The sequence below is a fragment of the Muntiacus reevesi genome, chromosome 2 (genome assembly GCF_963930625.1).
Source record: "Muntiacus reevesi chromosome 2, mMunRee1.1, whole genome shotgun sequence".
NCBI classification, from domain to species: Eukaryota; Metazoa; Chordata; class Mammalia; order Artiodactyla; family Cervidae; genus Muntiacus; species Muntiacus reevesi.
In genome coordinates this window covers 75,284,018-75,303,967 of record NC_089250.1, presented here as the reverse complement: position 1 = coordinate 75,303,967, position 19,950 = coordinate 75,284,018, and the positions used below count along the sequence as shown (strand labels likewise).

Sequence of the window (19,950 nt, the reverse complement as noted above, 5' to 3'; positions counted from 1 at the left end):
TTAGTCTTGGCCCTCCTCCAGGTACACGTGTTAAATACAGTACACCCCAGTTATACTCAGATCCAAACAGAGCAAGCCCTGGTTTTCCCAGAAGGAAGGGTTTTGTTTTGTTTTGGTTTGGTTTGTTTGTCTTTTTAGTCAACCTAAACGTGGAAATAATTAGGACCGGAAATGAAACAGCATCTTATCGATCTTGTTGACCAGCGGTGGTTAGGCTCACAGGTTGTACAAACTAACCGTTTAGAAATGTCTCTTGCTTCTCACGCTCACCTCTCAGGAAGTGGCTTATTCAGGCTCCGACTGGACACCTGTGTCATCTCCATCCGCGGGGTGGCAGGTGGAGTCACCAAACTCAGTTTTCCAGAACCTCTTTCTTCACTCCCATATCATCTGATTGAAACATGGAATGTACTTTTTGAATCTATCCACCCATGAATCTATGGTCTTTCGCTGGAAATTCTTTACGGGGCTGGGGTTGGTGCCAGATTTCGTTTCACGTGATTCAAACGTTGAAAATACAAAATGGTAACAGTGAGATGTCTCCCATCCGTCCTTGTCATCCTTCCTTCCACCCTGTCCCCCTGCCCCACCGCGCCCACAGTTGGCTGCTGTTACTAGTTTCTCGTGGATCCTTCCCGAGTTCCTTCATGCGAATACAAGTGGACATGATGTTATTCTTTCTTTTCTCTTTTGCCCACAAATGCATGGTAAACACACTGGTGTGGGCACTGCTTTTTCCTAAGAGAGTAGCTGTAACGAAATCTTGTGTAAGATTTTGTGCGTCCTGCACTATTCTGTGGGCTCTAAAAATGTTAAGCTGGTTTTACCAATTGCCAATATAGTTTATTTTTTGCTTATTTTTCTGAAGACTTTTTCCTGGATCCTTTATTTATTTATTTTATTATGACTCCTTTTTTTTAAAGAGCTGTGGTAGGTCTTCATTGCTACAAGTGTTTTTCTCTAGTTGCAGCACGGTGGGGAGCTACTCTCTAGTTGTGGCGTAAGGGCTTCGTGTCGTGGTGGCTTTCCTTGTTCCAGAGCGTAGGCTCTAGGCTCATGGGCTCAGTCCTTGCGGCTCACACAGGCTTAGTTGCTCCGTGGCCTGTGGGATCTTCCTGGACCTGGGATAAAACCCGTGTCTCCTGCCTTGGCATCTTTACCACTAAGCCACCAGGGAAGCCCCGAAAATACACGTAACACATAGCAAATATACATAACAGGAAAATCATGTATTTCAGACGAACAGTTGGCCTCATTGCTTAAAATTGAGAAGTGTGTCACCTGAAAAAGTGTCTAGAGGTGGAAGAGAAGCATATGGAGTATATTATGTGAAAACATAATTAATATGCTTAAATAAGTTTTGCCTGCCTTTTACATTCTGTCACATGAAGCCTGGTTTAGAGCCACTGGGTAGACGGGTCTTCCTGAAACACTGCTTTGTGGCTCAAAAAAGTCAGTGAGACAGTTGCTAGTACTTTGGAATTTTGTAGCAATCCGAGTGATTTGGAAAATCCTTCTTTTCCAAAGGGTGATTTTGGGGAGAGAAAAAAACAAATTTTATATTTGCACATATGTCAATGCAGCATCGTCGTGTAGCATTAACAAAATATATGAGTAGTAAGCACTGACTTTATGCCTTCAGTGGTCTGTCTGTGTGGGCCGCTGCACAGTTTTCCAGAATGTAAACACACCGTCGTTTATTTAATGGTGTTTGTGAACTGGTGATCCGGGTTCCAAAGCGGACCCTCAGAGAAGCTTTTGTGACCTGCGTGGTAATTGAAAATGACTTACTGAGATGCTAACTTTAAAACACATGAGAGGATTCCGTGTGAACATCTGGGTTCAGCTCCTGCCGGAATCCCGGGCTCCTGGCTGTGCCTTGTCCGTCAGGCCCGAGGGGCTGGGGGTGGAGCTGAGTGCGCCCCGGGGCCCCCCGCCAGGCCCTGCCGGGCCCTCTGCCCTCGTGACTGGACCTGCCTTTCCTGCAGGTGTTGAGTTTGAAGCGCAGACCCATCTGCCCCCTCTTGGCGGTCCGCTCGGTCGTTTCTCCTGGCCAACGCTGTGCCCTCGGGGTCCCCACACACACGTGAGATCAGAGGCCCCGGGAAAGGAGCACGTGGCCCCTGTTTCCTGTCCCCTCCCCGGCACTGTGAAGAAACCCGTTCATTTAACAGATGCTGGCGGAGCACCTCCTCCCGACCAGGCCCGCGTTTCAGCACCGGGGTGCTTCCTCCTGAAGGAACTCCCCACCACCCCCTGGGGTGACACCCGAAGACCCTTGGCCTCAGGGGGGAGGGCAGGGCAGGATGGCCCTGGGCTGGAGGTGGAGCTGTAACCACCCCATCCTCTGTGCTCCATCCCCGCAGGGGATAAGGACCAGGTGGGCAAGGTCAAAGGTCGCCTGTGGAAGCTGTTGGCCCCAGCCAGGCTGGCCAGCCGGGCCCACCGGAGCAAATGGCTGGAGAGTTACCTGCTGCACCTGGAGGAGATGGGCGTGTCGGAGGAGATGCAGGCCCGCGCCCTGGTGCTGCAGCTCTGGGCCACACAGGTGGGTGCCAGCGGGTGTGGATGTGAGGCTGTGCATGTGCGTGCGTGTGTGTGTGTGTGTGTGTGGGCACACACACGTGTGTACTGTGAGGCATACTACGGCCACGTGTCTGTGAATCCATGTGCATGGGCCTGCATGGGCCTGTGTGTGTGCCTGCACACGTGTGCGTATGGGCCACTGGGAGTGTGCGTGTGGATCTGTGCACACACACCCAGCTGTCTGCCCCCGTTCCCTCACTCTCTCAACTGTCAAAGTGTCTCATGAACAGGACCTTTCATTCAATATACACATTTTTAATTTGGAAAAATGTCAAACTTACAGAGAAGCTTCATGAACTCATATATAGTTCACCTTAATTCCTCAATTTTATGTATTTTTATTGGAGTATAGTTGATTCACAATGTTAGATTCCCCAGTTTTGTTTGTTTGTTTTGTTTTTTTTTGATTCCCCAGTTTTAAACATTTTGACCACATTTGCTTTCTCTCTCTCCTACTCTGATTATCTTATTGAATCATTTGCAAATTAGTTTCAGGCATCATGATTCTTTGCCCCTAATTTCTTCATTGTGCATCTCCTAGGAGCAAGAATATTCTCTTCCATCTCCACAGCCCAGTGATCAGATTCAGGACAATTAACCCAGATACAGGACCATTATCTAATATACAGTCCACATTCCAGTTTTGCCAGTTGTTTTAATAATCTCATCTTGGTCCAGCACTGAACGCAGGATCACAGACTGCATTTAGTCATTATGCCTTCTTAGTTTTCTTTCTTTTTTTCTTTCTTAGTTTTCTATAGTATGGAACAGTTTTGGTGCCTTTCATTGTTTTTCATGACCTTGAGATTACTGAAGTGTGCAAATCAGTTATCTTGAAGACCCGTGTAGAAGTTCCAGGAGCTCTATTCCCCGCTCTGAGTTGATCTAACTGGGAAGGATACCTAAAAAAAAGGGGATATATATCTATGTACATATAGTTAATTCACTTTGCTTATCATCCAGAAACTAACACAACATTGTAAAGCAACTATACTCCAATAAAAAGATTTTAATTAAAGAAAATGAAAGAAAACAAAAAACCAGACAGACCTAAAATCTATTTTGATTGAAGCCAAACTTGACTGAATCCTATTTACAATGACCTGAGATAATTTTGCTTCATTATTCAATGTATTATGTTTGCATTGGGGATTCTGAAAATAAATTACTTGCTCAAGAAAAATAAACATCCCACTGAGTACTCACCATGGACCTCAAAGACACTACTCCGTGTTGCTCATATTTTAGCCAGGAGTAGGGCCGGGGAGACATCAAGGAAACACGCAGGGTGATTTTAGGTGCTGACACGCAGGATATAAAACAGAGTCATGACTAGATAGGTCCCGGGGGTCTATTCGACCAGGGTGGCCTCTCTTGGGAAGAGGTGACTGAGCTGAACCCTGGATGATAAGAAAGAGCTAGATTTGGGGACTTGGGGAGGGTATGGGGATAGAATATTCCAGGAAGTGGAAACAGCATGTGCAAAGGCCCTGGGGTTGGATCATGCCAGGTGTTTGAGCAGCAGCGAGGAGTTGAGTGCAGCCAAAGCAGAGTGGGGGGCAGGGGGGGTGTGGGACTGAGGGCAGAGATCATGGAGGCCCTTGGGTCCTACTCAGTAAAGACGAGATTTTTTTTCTGGGTGAAGTGGGAGCCCTGGCAGGGTTCTGAGCAGAGGAGGGACAGGATCTGAGAAGCGGGGACATGGTGAGCAGACAATGGTGGCAGGACCAGTGGTGGCCACGGAGAAAAGGAAGAACTAGATAGATTTTGGAAGCAAAGGGAAGGCAGTGCCAGTGGAGCTGGTGATGGCCCGGATGTCGCTGGCAGCGAGAGAAAGCAGTGAGGACAGTGCATCTCCAGGCCTGGCTCCCCCCTCCCTGCAGCCCAGAGCCCCTCCTTCTCTTGGCCTCACCTCGGCAGTGACGGGCGGTTGCACAGGCTGACATTTCTGGGTAATTCCTCTTCCATCGACTTATGACTTATTTTTAATTTCCTCTCAGAACCATAAAATGTTCTTGCAGGCAGAGGCTGGCAAGGGATGGGGGTGGGTTTAATCAGTAGTTGGGGCCCCGTTAGTGTCTAATAACATATTTATGGGCAGTGACTTGGAGCTCCAAACTGTCCCCAGAATCCCTTCTGGAAATGGCCTCTGTCAGCGGAACTGGATGCTGGCCTGGGGGCTTGAGTGGCAGCAACTCTGGGGAGCAGCCTCTGGCGGCGCCAGGAGAACTAGGCAGGAGTTGGGGTCGGGATGTCCTCTAAGGTTGAGTCGTTGGCACTGTCCACAATTCGGGCTGGTGGAAGACCCTTTGAGATCTTGAGTCTTGAGAGCAGGGCCAAGAGACTGGGTAGCTCAGGAGTTTGGGGCACAGACTCTGTGCCAGCCTCCCTGAACTTGGATCCTGAATCTCTGCCACTCCCTGGAAAGTCAGACCCTTAATTTCTTGGTGCCTCGGCTTAGAGAGTGAAAAAGTGAAGTCGCTCAGTTGTATCCGACTCTTTGTGACCCCATGGGCTGTGCCCACTGGGCTCCTCCATCCATGGAATTTTCCAGGCAAGAGTACTGGAGCGGGTTGCCATTTCCTTCTCCAGGGGGGATCTTCCTGACCCAGGGATCTAACCCAGGTCTCCCGTGTTGCAGGCAGACACTTTACTATCTCGGTTTTACTAGCTCGGTTTACTCCTCTGTAAAACAGAGACAGCAGGACCTTCCTCAAGGCGTTGTGGGGAGGGTGAAAGGCAGTGATCCAGGTGAAGTCCGGTAACTGTGCTTGGCTGATAACCAGAGCTCAATAACCATATTCAAGGGACTTCCCTGGTGGTCCAGTGGCTAGGACTCTGCACTCTCAGTGCTGGGGGCCCAGGTTCGATCCCTGGTCAGGAAACTAGATCCCACGTGCTGCAACTAGGAGCTCCTTACTGCAACTCAAAGATCCCTCGTGCCAGAGCTAAGGATCCTGCATGCCGGAGTGAAGACTTGGTGCAGTCAAATAAACACACAGATAGATTAACACAATTTTTAAAAAGTCATTTAAAAAAATTCAAGAAGTATTTAGTGTGCAGCCACCCATGTGCCAGACACCATTCTAGACGGTGGGAATAGAGCAGTGAGCAGAACTAAGATCCCTGCCCTTAAGGAGCTGACATTCTGGTGAGAGAAGACAATTGATAAGCATGTTAATTTATTACAGAGAATGAGTTCTATGCATAAAGCAGGGACAGGGAGTGAAGAGGGGCTGCTTTTCTGAGTGGTCCAGGAAAGCCTCACCAGGAAGGTGGCATCTGAACAGAAACTCAAAGGCAGTGGGGACGTGAGCCATGTAGATGTGTAGGATGGGAAGGGAAGACAGTGAGTGCAAAGGCCCTGAGGTGGGGACGAGGGTGACACGGCAGGGAGGTGGTAGACGCCAGACTAAGGAGGGCCCTGCAGGCCGCGGGGAGGACTTCTGGCTTCTCCTCTGAAGTGGGAACCCTTTAAAGGCTCTGAGCAGAGGAGGGACATGGCCTGCCTTCTGCTTTAGGGGGGTCATTCTGGCTACGTTGCTGAGAACAGACTGTGGTAGGCGGGAAGTGGAGGCAGGGAGACCAGAGAGGAGGTCTGCAGATGCTCGGCCAACGGGAGATCACGATCATGGAGGCGCTGCGCTGTGAGGATGAAAAGCAGAAGCGGTGTTTCAGGTCAGTCACACAGACTCGGCCGGAACCCCAGCTCTGCCCACTGACCAGCTTCAACAGGTCGCTTCACTGTCACCATCTGAAAAGCGGAGGTCAGGGAAATAAGAATGATAGCTGTGCACAGAATTGGGTTTTCCCCCTTTGGTAGTTTGATTTTGAGATAATTTTAGGTTACAGGAGTTGCAAAGATAGAACAGAGTTCCCGAATACCCTTCCCCCAGCTTCCCCCAATGTTAACCTCTCACAGAACCACAGCGCATGCGGGGAAACTAAGCAGTCAGCACTGCTAACTCGTCACTGAAAGTCCGTACTTCGTTCAGATCTCCCCAGTTTTTCCCTTTTCTCTTCCAGGGTCCAGTCCAGGACCAACTTTGCATGCATTCTTTTATTCCCTTAGAAAAAAAAAAAAAAATTAATCCCCCCCAAAATGAAAAGAAATGTTATCTGTGCTCTCCCCCAGCCCTCAGCTCTGCGCTCTCTTGAGCCTCAGATGGACTTGCCCCGGGGGCGGTAGGAAGGGCCACCGGCAGCTCCTGGCAGCCCCTCCTCCCGGTGGCAGAGGGCTTCTCTCTTGAATTCTAGCGCAGATCCTAAGTCTGGTACCCACTGGCCCAACTCAGGTCACCCGTCCCCTCTGAGTCCATCACTGACTGACTGACTGGACCAGGCCGACTCCTATGACCACACTGAGGTCTGGAGGGGGGTTGTTCAGCCCCAGACAGTCCACACAGACTTCTAGTGAAGTGGAGACGGTTCTCCAAAGGAAAATGGGCTGTGGAGTGATGCGGCGCAGGCAGGCTGCAGGCCAACCCCGCTCCTGTTGACGGACAGTGAGGTGGGGAAGCCACAAGGTGGCGCGCGTGAGTGGCCGCGCACCGGGTCTGGCCCCCGGGAGCGCCCCCTGGAGGTCAGCTCCCGGGTGACGTTCACAGAGAAGGTAGCCCGGAGCCCGGAGGCTGCTGGAAGGTGGACTTTGCTGCGGGCGCGAATGAGATGAGACCAGAAGTGTCCTCCTGGGTGAGCTGAGGCAAGGCTCCACGGGAGAACACTCAGCTGCCAGGGTAGTGGTCTAAAGATCTCAAGGTTGTGTGATCAGACACACACTGACGCACGCACACTCACACCTCTGTGCAGCTGGGTGGACGGCAGTCTTCGTCACCTCCCTAACTCACCGCAGCCTCCTCCTGAAGGAGTTGACTGAGCAGCCTCCTTTCCCGGTCCTGCTTTGTAATTAATGAGCGGTGGCCCCCATCTGACCATCTGGATGAGATAAAAGGACCTTGGCACTGAGTTAACCCAGAGCTGAATTATTTATCGCCTACATTCCACCGGCTGTTCAAGTGAAGGACATCAAGTGACCTTGCTTGTCTCAGCTGGACCTGAGGTGCTGGAGGAAACCTCATTGAGGGTCCAGGGCCCCCGTGGGTTCTCAACCTGAGGGAGGGACCAGGGAGAGGGAGAGACCATTTCTGAGCTCAGCCGGAGGAGGGAGTCCTTTATACTCCTTGTGGCCACCCCAGAAGTGAGCGTGTTTTTACTGCCATTTTACCAAGAGGGGGGTTCTGAAACCCAGAGAGGGGTGGGGCTTGTACAGTCATAGGGAGTGGGCAGCCAGGATTTGAACCCAATTCTGCCTGGTCTTGGTCCTGGTCCAGGGCTCTGCCAGCCCCCATCCAGGCTTCCTTGGAGGTCCCCAGTCCAAAGGGCCACAAATAATTTATTCAACAAATATCATTGAGCCCCCAATATATGCTGGGCAGCGGGCAGGACTTGGACATGCTTAGATTTCCTTTTCAGTTAAAGGAGGGGTGATACCGGTGCCTGCTGGACGAGGGAACCTGGCACCTCCGAATTCACGGCAGCTAAAGAGAAAGAAAATCCGTTCCACTGTCACTGATGCCCCTCCCAGCTTCTGTCCCAGAAGCAACCTGAGCGGCCAGGTTCTAGAGTCTCTTTCCAGAGCCGGCCTGTGCTCTTCATATGTACATATCCCTCTTCAAATACACATACAAGTGGTCGCACACTGAGCCCCCATCCTGCAGCTTGCTTCGGTGCATCTTGGCTCCAGACACACATTTAAATGAAGTCAGTTCCTTTTTAACCACTTCTGGTATCATCATCCTATGGCTGGGTCATCGTTGATCTCACTGATCTCCTGTTGCTAGATGTTGAGGTTGCCTCCAGTCTTTTGCTGTTACTTCAGCGCTGTGATAAATATCCTTGTGCAAATGTCCTTTTGTCCATGTGCAGCTGTGTCTGTAATAGAATCGCTGGGTAAACATGACATTTGATGACTACTTAATATTCCATTATGAAGATTGGATAGGAGAGTCATTTATGGTAGATGAAAATCTTCCTCCCAAATGAAGGCTAATTTGTATTCCAGCCATGTCTAGAGTTCATTTAAGGGTACCCCATACATATTTAGCCACATGCTGAATACCTGAGTGTTACTCAGCCAAGGATGCAGTCTTGGAGCAAAAAGTTTTTATCCATTTTCCTAATTACCTAACTCCTGAGAAGTTTTACATAATTTTTGTTCAGGAAACAAATAGCTTTCATGATCACCATTGGTTATTGCTGCTTTGCTATATCCACATACGATACTCAAATATTTGAAAGCAAACATTCAGATATTGTAGTAGTTCCCTATTGTTACATGACAACTGACCACAAAAACTCAGTGGCATACCCTGATGAGTGTTTATTTAACTCACCGGTCTGTGGGGCTGCTAGGAGTCAGCTGGTCTAGACTGGGCTCAACTGGACAGCTCAGCTCTGCTCCATGGCCTCCTCTTGGGATCAGGTGGCTCACCAGGCAAGTGGAAATACATAAGGTCTTTTAAGGCCTGTGTTCAGTCAGTTCTGCCTCACTCTATCAGCCAAAACACATCACACGGCTGAGCCCAAGTCCATGGGATCAGGAAATACATCCTACCCCTTTAATGGAAGGAAGTATAGAGTCACATGATAAGAGGCATGGATGTTAAGAAGCATGGGGAACTGGGGCTAAGGATGCATCCATCCTCAGATTTAACAATAAGCTTTGTTTTTAAAGTCTTTTCTTGAATTTATTACAATATTGCTTCTGTTTTATGTTTTGGTTTTTTGCTGGCAAAGCATGTGGGATCTTAGCTTCCTGACCAGGAATCAAACCCATACCCCCTGCACTGGAAGGCGAAATCTTAACTGCTGGCCTGCCAGGGAAGTCCCAACAGAAATCTTAATTGATACATTGTGTTCTTATTATCAACATTTTCACTGATTCAGTTCAGTTCTCTTCAGTCACTCAGTCATGCCTGACTCTTTGCGACCCCATGGACTGCAGCACGCCAGGCCTCCTTGTCCATCACTAACTCCCAGAGCTTGCTCAAACTCATGTCCATCGAGTCAATGACGCCATCCAACCATCTGATCTTCTGTTGTCCCCTTCTCCTGCCTTCAGTCTTTTCCAGCATCAGGGTCTTTTCCAGTGAGTCCGTTCTTCACATCAGGTGGCCAAAGTAGTGGAGTTCCAGCTTCAGCATCAGTCCTTCCAATGAATATTCAGTACTAATTTCCTTTAGGATGGACTGGTTGGATCTCCTTGCAGTCCAAGGGACTCTCAAGAGTCTTCTCCAACACCATAGTTCAAAAGCATCAATTCTTCCATGCTTGGCTTTCTTTATAGTCCAACTCTCATATCCATACATGACTACTGGAAAAACCATAGCTTGGACTAGATGGACCTTTGTCAGCAAAGTAATGTTTCTGCTTTTTAATATGCTGTCTACGTTGGTCACAGCTTTTCCTCCAGGGAGCAAGCATCTTTTAAGTTAAGATTTCGCCTTCCAGTGCAGGGGGTATGGGTTTGATCCCTGGTCAGGAAGCTAAGATCCCACATGCCTTGCCAGCAAAAAACCAAAACATAAAGATGCTGCAAGCATCTTCCAGCAAGCATGGCTGCAGTCACCATCTGCAGAGATTTTGGAACCCCCCAAAATAAAGTCTGTCACTGTTTCCATTGTTTCCCCATCTATTTGCCATGAAGTGATAGGACTGGATGCCATGATCTTAGTTTTTTGAAAGTTGAGTTTTAAGCTACTTTTTCGCTCTCCTCTTTCACTTTCATCAAGAGGCTCTTTAGTTTTTCTTCCTTTTCTGCCATAAGGGTGGTGTCATCTGCCTATCTGAGGTTATTGATATTTCTCCTGGCAGTCTTGATTCCAGCTTGTGCTTCATCCAGTCCAAAGTTTCTCATGATGTACTCTGCATAGGGTGACAATATACAGCCTTGATGTACTCCTTTCCCAATGTGGAACCAGTCGTTGTTCCCTGTCCAGTTCTAACTGTTGCTTCTTGACCTGCATACAGATTTCTCAGGAGGCAGGTCAGGTGGTCTGGTTAGCTATGGAGATCCACTCAAATCACTGTGCATAGTTCACTGATTAGCTGCGGAGATGACCTGTGTGACCTCAGTGCGGTCATTTTGCTCAAGGTCAGGGATGCCAAGAACGGCCTTGAAGTAGGCACGGGGCTATGCCCAAGCCGCACGACATGTTTGAGCCATGTCCTGAGCTGAAGGTAGACGTGAGTCATGTGGGGGGTGAGGCGGGGTGGGGTGGGAACCCAGGCTTCCCAACCCCTGTACCTGGGCCAGGGCTGTGTCCACGGCACAGACCAATCAACTCTTACCCCAGCTTTGCCCTCTGGGACTTCTTCTCATTGCAGGGGAACATGGGTCCTGCTGCCTTCTGGCTCCTGCTCTTTCTCCTCAAGAACCCCGAGGCCCTGGCCGCCGTCCGTGGAGAGCTTGAGTCTGTCCTCTTGGGAGCAGAGCAGCCCATTTCGCAGATGACCACCCTCCCACAGAAAGTTTTGGACAGCATGCCTGTGCTGGGTGAGACAGACCCTCCAAGAGAACCCCAAAGACCTCGGTGTCATGGGCACCCCCCAAACCCCTTGCTCCCCATCATGGGTTCCCATCAGTTCCTCTGACCTAAGGCCCCCCTGGGCCTCCTATCTTGACAGACCTGGTGTCTCCACAGCCCGGTCTTCACTACCTGAGTCTCATGGTCTAGTTAAGAGGCTTTTGGTTCCAGGTGGCAGAAAACCTAACTTAAATGCTGAAGCAGAAAAGGGGGGCAGGTAACTAAAAAGTCTAGAGGAACTAGCTCCAGACCCAGGTAGATCCAGGTGGTTTAACGACACCCTCAGGTCTCAATCTGTCTCCGTCCTCAGCTCCATTTTCCACTCCAGTCTCGAGCTGGCAAGATGGCCGCCAGTGGCGCCGGGCTGCCTGCCCAGGGAAGGTGTGCGTCTCTGCCACGTTCCCATCCGAAACTCCAGGAGTGGCTCTCATTGGCTCTCTTCAGGTCACGTGCCCATCCGGAGCCAATCACGAGGCCCGGAGGGTTGGGCTGCTCTGATTAGCCAGTCGCGCGCATCCCAGGTGTTGGGTGTGGAACGCGCAGCACAACCCCTGAGGGGGTAGCGGGGTGACCCCGGAAGAAAACAGGGAACTGTTTCCAGAAGGAGGACGTCTGTGGGGCAGGCGGACACAGCCCGAGCCCGCAGTCTCCCCTGCCCTGTCAGATACCTGCCTGGCTCCCAGCTTCCCGGGCAGCTTCTTTAGGCTCAGACCCAGACTTTCATGTCCAAGGTCTCTGCAGCAAACGCCTCTCATCTCGCGACCGGTTCTGGCCTGGCTTTGGGGTGGCGGGAGAACCATGCACCGCCTGTCAGTCTCCGCACCTGCCACTGTCAGCTGAGGGCCGGGGGTGGCATTTCAGTGGGGGGGGGGGGGGGACGCTGCTGACCGCCCCCGCCTTGAACCTGCCCCTTGCAGACAGCGTGCTGAGTGAGAGCCTCAGGCTAACTGCTGCGCCCTTCATCACCCGCGAGGTCGTGGCCGACCTGGCCTTGCCCATGGCGGATGGGCGGGAGTTCAGCCTGCGACGTGGGGACCGCCTCCTCCTCTTTCCCTTCCTGAGTCCCCAGAAGGACCCGGAGATCTACACAGACCCGGAGGTAAAAGGCGTACCAGGGGTCGTGGGGGGAAATGAGTGGATTCACGTTCTGCCCAGTCTCAGCGGCAGCCCGTCGGGCTCTTTATTTGCCGCGGATCCTTGCCCAGGTTACTGTCAGCTCTGTGTGTGTTTCCTCACCTGTGAAGTGGACCTCCTGATAGCACCTACTGGCATGAGGTTGTCAGGAAGATTACATGTGATTGTGTTAAGAAAGATCTTCACGGCACCTGGTACACACACACCAAGCACTGTGCAAGGGCCAGCTGAGCAATTTTTCCTATTTTTAGCATCTTATAATGTTAGCTTCTCAACGCTTTTCCTTCTCCCTAGATTTCAAAATGTGGCAGACTTTCACGATTTCTAACAGTTGCGGATGTTTACTGTGTGCCCTGTTCTGTACTGTGCATGCGTGCATGCATGCACCCACCACCTATCCTTCCATCCCTGCTTGCATCCACCATCCATCCATCCCTGCATCCCTCCTTCCATGTATACATCCATCCACCATCCATCCATGCATCCACCCATGCATGCAGCAGTCATCAACTCACTCTCCCATCTGTCTGTCCACTGGTCCAGTCACCTGTCCTTCCACCTACTCTGTACAAAAAGCCCTATGCTCAAATACACTCTTCATGTTACCACTCTACACTGTAACCAGAGGAAACTGGCATTCTCTTTTGTAAAAATAATTTTAATTTCATTTATTTTAAATTGTTTTATATGTGAAATAATATATACTTTAAGACAGAAATATAGACATATATACATTTACAAATAAAAATCTGTCTTCATTCCCCTTCCTCTCCAGCTCCTCAGGGTTGCCTAACTGTGGTTGGGAGTGTGTCCTTTAGATATTTATGTCATTTTACAGACACACAACACGCTCACACTCTTGTGAATAAGTATGTGTTTATATATTCATGGAATCAAACAATATTATGACACTTTCTTTTTCACCCAACAGCCCGTCTTAAAAGTTCTTTCCAATGTCAGCACACACAGACCAAGCTCAACCTTATCATTAGCTGCCATCATTTTTAACCAGTTCCCACCAGTTGAGTTTTACATTGTTTCCACTGCTTCTTTCTTATCAACAAGACTGTGATAAACACCTTCAGACATTTGTCTCCATACTTCCCTATTTTGGGGATGGAGTCAGAAAGGGACCTTCTTCCTGTTTCAGGTGTTTAAATACAACCGATTCCTGAACCCTGATGGATCAGAGAAGAAAGACTTCTACAAAGATGGGAAGCGACTGAAGAACTACAGCCTGCCGTGGGGAGCGGGGCACAACCAGTGCCTGGGGAGGGGCTACGCCATCAACAGCATCAAACAGTGAGTGCCGGGCACGCGGGGCCCTGGGCCCCGTAAATTCTCTTCCCTGGACCCCATGCGCTTTCCCCTCAGATAACAAACCAGGGGATGACATCCACCTTCTGTTGAGCTGGGCCACCTCTGCCTCTGTCTCCGCACCTGTAAAATAGGGGTACTGATCATCTTACATCCCCAGGGGTGTCAGGACGAGTAAGTGGGACCTTTCTAGGCACTTCAGCCACTGCCTGGCTCATTGTAGGCTTTTAATACAGGTTATTGTTGTAATTACTACTATTACCACTTTCATGGGCAGGCATTATGCTAGTGAATGGGCACATTCCATTAACCTTTGGCCCCAGTTTTCACAGCAGTAAAGTGGAGATCATTTACCATTGGTTCCACTCTAAAACTTCCAGTGCATTCTTGAAAATCCCTGTGCTGCGGGAAACCACACAATAAAAACCACAGGGCTGTGGTGGAGATAGGGCCGGGGCCCAGCACTCAGAAACCTCGTCAGTGACACAAAAAGACAATGCGTCCTGGAAAATACGGCAGCACAGGTTTATTGTTTGTCGTTCAGTCGCTCAGTTGTGTGGCCTCTTTGCCACCCCAGGGACTGCAGCACACCAGGCTTCCCTGTTCATTTCCAACTCCCCGAGCTTACTCAAACTCATGTCCATCAAGTCGTTGATGCCATCCAACCATCTCATCCTCTGTCATCCCCTTCTCCTCCCGCCTTCAATCTTTCCCAGCAACTGGGTCTTTTCCAATGAGTCAGTTCTTCACATCAGGTGGCCAAAGTATTGGAGCTTCAGCACCAGTCTTCCAGTGAATATTCAGGGTTGATTTTCTTTAGGATTTACTTTAGGGCCCTACCACAGGTTTACACATGTTAAATGGAATAAATAGAAGCACCTAAGTGGTACAATAAATACGGTGCTTTACTTTGGCCATGACCTGACATTTGCCATGGAAGTGGACATTGGATGGAGCTGTGAGTCACACTGAAGCCTGGGAGGCGGTTATCTGAGGTTGGACGCCTGATGGGAATGGTGTGACTCTTCACCCACCTGGTGTCCTGAGGTCTCTGGGGGACAGAGTTTAGGTGTGTGCGTTTTGTGGATTCCTGCTCAGCTTCATTCAGCTGGGTGCAGTTTTTCATTCTCTTAGTGTTTCTTGCGGATGAAGTGACCACAGGCAGATGTGAAATTTGTGTTACGCTTCATTCGCACCCTGATGGATAAATTGCACTGAAGCGAATTCTCGTGTTCAAAACAAGTGTTACAGCAGAACTGACTGTAGTTCCTACTCCAGAAAGTTTTTGGACAGATGAAAGAGATAATGGATAGGAAATGCTTAGCAAAGTGTCTGGCACATTGAGTTCAATAAGTTTAGCTAATCGGTTACTTTTGTCTGTTCATCATCATGATAACTGACTGTACAGGTCAAAGCATTCCTCACGGTCAGAAACCTGGTAAATGAAGGTGCCAGGCTCCAAATCCGGGTGTGGGTATAGATCCCCCAACACAATGGTATAAACTCACCCTCTACCACTCTACAGCTTCAGAGCTGGAAGGAACACAGCTCACCCCTTTGACCAGATGGGGAAACTGAGGCCCAGAGTGGGAAGGAAACCCGACAGGAGTCACACGCCCTTAAGAGGCAGAGCCCAAGTCAGCGCCCAGCTCCCCTGCCCAGAGTGCTGACACTGCTCTGTCCTCATCTTCCCTCTTTTTCACTCATTTAGTCAGATGAAAGGGTCTTCCCTGCCGTGTGTTGTGCCAGCATTGGGTGCCCAGGGGGCGGTGGGAGGCGGTGATGGTAGGGCCCAGAGGAGGAGAGGATCAGGCTGACCTTAACTAACAGAGGCGGTGGTAAGGTCGGCTGGCGGAACCAGTTCACACTGCGGGGGGTGGGCTACCACCCCTCTCACGGGCCCACTGATTGCATCGTCACACGGTCCGCGTACCTGTCAGGATAGCGTTCCAGGCGACGGCCGTGTCTGCCGTGCGTCCTGCTCTCCCTGCGTCCCCACGGCTGTCAGGAGGAGGGGTGCCCGCTTCTGATCTCACCAGGGCGGCTGTGGTTTAGCAGCAGCCCAGACCAGGGCAGGCAGTCGGGGTTCCAGGAGTTTGCTGGGGCCTGGGGTGAGGATGGTGGGAAGAACCAAGAAGGGTCCGTGTCCATATTAACCAGGAGAAGCTCAGTTTTGCTGCTCTGGCAGGTGACCCCCAAGTGGACCCCCAGGCTTGTACAGGTGTGGTTCCCACTCACACAACGTCAGCTGTGGGTTTTCGGGGGTGCTCTTCCCCTCCATGCAGGGACTTGGGGGCCAGGTTCTTCCCACCTTCCAGCTCCATCATCTCAATGTGAAGCCCGGGCAGCCGAGAGAGCTGGAGAGCGGGGCACTGGCTCTGAAATGCTTTCGTTGGAATTGTCACTCCTGCCCACAGCCTGTCAGCCAGGACTCGGAAGCGTGTGGCCTTTGTGCTCTGCTCGCTCACCCTCCTTTCCCAGTTTTTCCAGAGTGAGAGCTGGGGTCAGACCAGGAGGAAGCCCTTGCTTTCCTGCCTGACTCTGTACGGACGCCCCCTTTTCCCCCTTCACACCTCCGACACCATCTCTCCCTAGATTCGTGTTCCTTGTGCTGACGCACTTTGACCTGGAGCTGATCACCCCGGACGTGGACATCCCCGAGTTTGACCTCAGCAGGTACGGCTTCGGGCTGATGCAGCCAGAACAAGACGTGCCCATCCGTTACCGCATCCGGCCATGAGCACCACACGCCCAGCCTACCCCATCACCCAACTTCCCATGCCTGCGTTCAGCCTGGGTGCCGGGCTTTGAACATCCAACAGTGCCAGCATTACCCCTTCCCTGCTGTTCTTCAGAAGACTGTGCCTGGGGGTGGGCCGGGGGGTGGGGAGAAGAGTGAAGAAAAGACACCAAGAGCTGCACAGATTATCTGCGGCAAAGTTCCAACGTGAGACTTTCTGCTCCCAGCTCCTCCCACCTTTATGAAATCTGTTAAAGCTACGGGTGTATGTGCTCAGTCATTCAGTCATGTCTGACTCTTTGCCAGGCTCCTCTGTCCATGGAAATGTTCCAGGCAAGAATACTGGAGTGGGTTGCCATTTCCTGCTCCAGGGGATCTTCCCAACCCAGGGACCGAACCTGCATCTCTTGCGTTGCTAGCATTGGCAGACGAATTCTTTATACTGCGCCACCTAAAGCTGCAGCAGACAGGTCAGACTAAGAGACCTCCTCACTGCTCTGTCACCAACCCCTAAGGGACCGCCATCCAATGCCCTGGGTGTGGTCCAGGCTATAACAAGTCAAAGCAGACGCTGGCCGTAAAAAGGCCATTCAGGGTCTAGCAGTACATCTATTGATATAAACTCTGTCCCTGAACTGTTATTAAACTACCTAAAAGCCAAAGAGTCTCTTTTAGCATATCCGCTTTCCTGGGTGCCCTCTTCACTAGATACCTCCCCCATCTCTCTGTTCACACCGATCTTTGAGAAAACGCAGGAGGGTTTCCCGAGGCTGGAGCTTCCATGGTGCGGGCTGGGGGCGGCCTCTGGATGCTAGGCTCCGAGGAGCAGGCTTCTCAGCGTTAAGAGTTCCGGGTTCCACATGGAATGGGCTCTCCCAGTGCTGGGACTCAGGCAGGGAATTAGCAGGACACAGCCCAGACGGGGTGGCCCCTGTGAAAGCAAGCAGCCAGGACTCCTGGGGCTGGTGGAGCCAAACAAGAGGAGACCTTGATTTTCTCCATTCTAACTCAGGAGCTCCAGCTCTGGGCCCCATCCAGATTGCAGGCCTGTTTCGTTTGGCCCACATTTATAGAAAATACGGTAGTGTTACCTTGGCATCTTTGGAAGAGTTGATTGAAAATGTCCAACTTCTCTTGAAAACGTGAAAGATCTGTCCACACTGGGTCCGTGTTCCCGAGGGCCACCATTAGCCAGAGCTGAATAGCAGTGGTCTCCCTCCGCTGAAGCCCATGCGCTCTGGGTCACCAGCATTTCTGCTTGGTCTGCTTTTCCATTCACAGTACCTCCTGTCCCCCGAAGGCACCGAAGTTTGAGAACCTTGTTCCTACTCTTAGAGGTGGTATTGTAGGAGGCGGTGGATTGTTTCTCAGACCAACGGTCCTTTCTATCCTGGGTGCGCCACCCTTTGATCAAACAGATCAGTGATGAAAACTTGCCTTTGCATTTAGGGAAGAAAACAAAAAAGACAGATCAAAGAGAAAAATTGCCTAAGCCGTTATTAGGATGATAAGTATTCTTGTTAATATTAGGTCCTGTTTATTGAAGACCCTCTAAATGCCTGTGACAGGAACAGTTTCTATTTTGATGGCATCTCTGGGAAGAGAGGATGGTTACACGCTCTTTATAGATGAGGAAATGGGCTTCAGAGAGGTGAAGTGACCTGCCCAGGGTCACACAGCTTACAAGCTAGTAGAATTTCACAGATAGACTTACTCTCCCAGCAGCAAATGCTAGATGGGCAGCTCTGTGCTCCTTGAGCTCAGAGGTGTGGTGGAGGGGCAGTTCTGTTTGGCATCAGACCACAGACAGATCCCGAGGCACCCATGGGTGGATGGAGACACGCATACACACATAAGTAGGTCTCTGTAGCTTCAGCTGGAGGGATAAGAGAAGACCTGAGATCCCTGAATGTTCTGGGGTCCAGTCTCTTCTCAGGGAGGCACCGGGGCTTGGGGGCTTCCCTGGCCCCCTAGCCCCCAGGCGGCCCCAGGATTCCAAGACAGTCTTTGTGATTGGCAGGAGGCAGGATATCCCCAGGGAAACCCATCTTCACGCCTGGGTGACCCCCGCTGCCGCCTGCTTCTTAACTCTGCAGGAAATAGGAGCTGGCAGCCTCCTGAGGGAGGAGGAGCCGGTTTCCATGGCAACCCTCAACTGCCTCATCCTGACTTGGAGGGGAAGGAAGGAGGCCGGCAGAAATAGCTCCGGGAAGATCTCTGGCGCGTGGCTTCCACCCTGATGTGCTCAGGAAAAGCCCTCTGATTATCCCCTTCCACATTAGGGCTGCTTTGTCGCTGAGACTAGATTCTCACCCATATTCAAAAGAGAGCCTGTTTCCTTTAAAGGGGACACCACCTGGAAGCCACAATCTTTAGGAAGAGACAATTCTCCCACCAGGCAGCCCCAGCTGGTATTGGAGATATTGAAGTACAGCTTGGGAGGAAGTGCTTTGAACCCACCTTTGTTTTCATCTTTTTTCTTTTTTTCCTTTCTTCTAAAAATACTGAGGTCAGAAATACCCGGACGTTGACCTAACGGAGTGTTTCTGTACCACCATCATGATTATTATTTTTTGCTGTATTTTGTATGGTTGTTTACCAGTTTATTTCCTTTAAGTGGTCTCCTTTTTTAAAACTTAAATTTGTTTAAAAAAGGAGCTTTTTTCCCTCTGCCGGTAACTGACAACATGTATCTCTTGCTGCCAAAAATAGAAAGTGACGGTGAAACATAAATCTGCTGGGGAGGGGTCCCCTGTGTGGTGTCACCAAGGCCCAGAGCCTGAGCTGTGCCTTCTGAGTTATGGAAAGGAACAGACAAGTGTTTGAGCGGCGTTAAGGCCACGCCAGCAGCACCCTGAGACTTGGTCCTCGGCAGTCACGGGGTGAAGGGGACAGGAAGAGGGGTAAGGTGCCCACCCCACGGGGGTGCCTCACGCCCAGTGTGAGGGCCACCCCAGATCATCTCCCGCCGGTGCTTCCCGCCCACAGTGAGCGGGGGACCTCCCGCCTGCCCATTCCCCAGATGGAGAAACCGGCCCTGGGAGTTGAATCTTCTGGCCCAACGACGTTAATCTGAATGTTTTTTGTTGTTGTTTTAAAGACGGTGTTTCGTGAGTAGCAGCGATTGTTCCACCTTGCTGTTTTAATAAAGAATTCTATTTTTACATGATATTGTGTGAAATACATCAGACCATCCTTGTTTGTGGGACTGCCTCTGACTGGGAGTCAGATTGAGAGTCGAGTGTCCAGAGAGGCGAGGTTGGCGCCTGGGAAGGGAATGGAGCACCTGGGTGCCTGGCTCTGGGATACGGCCTTTCATGGACAGAATCAAGTCACACCCCAGCCTCCCACCAAGAGACATTACCATCTCCATTTTAGAGGAGGAAACAGGAGCAGAGAGTGAAGTGGCTGCTCGGGATCACGCGGTTAATAAGTAGTAGACCTGGGCGGGATTCAATCACAGGCTCCCTGCCTCCTGAGACCAGGCTCAGAATCTATCAACAGTCCCCCTGAGGGTGGAGGGACCAGGTGTCCATAGAGGACCTTGGGGAAGAGGCTCACCATCCAAAGTAAAGCAAGCAGAGAAAG

At 50.7% G+C, this 19,950-nt stretch overlaps 1 protein-coding gene and 1 non-coding gene across 2 annotated transcripts in view; both read left to right on the top strand.

Annotated features, from left to right (window-relative positions):
• Nucleotides 1-19,521, top strand: part of PTGIS (prostaglandin I2 synthase) — a 46,496-nt gene extending 26,975 nt beyond the window's left edge. Inside the window, exons 6-10 of the mRNA XM_065922155.1 lie at nt 2,367-2,548; nt 10,972-11,140; nt 12,089-12,270; nt 13,456-13,607; nt 16,218-19,521. Of these exons, the coding sequence (XP_065778227.1) occupies nt 2,367-2,548; nt 10,972-11,140; nt 12,089-12,270; nt 13,456-13,607; nt 16,218-16,362 (830 nt within the window). The 3' untranslated portion in view covers nt 16,363-19,521. The remainder of the gene's footprint in view (nt 1-2,366; nt 2,549-10,971; nt 11,141-12,088; nt 12,271-13,455; nt 13,608-16,217) is intronic.
• Nucleotides 5,399-5,471, top strand: TRNAE-CUC (transfer RNA glutamic acid (anticodon CUC)). The gene has a single exon. It is a non-coding gene; the product is annotated as a tRNA-Glu (tRNA).
• Nucleotides 19,522-19,950: the final 429 nt, after the last annotated feature.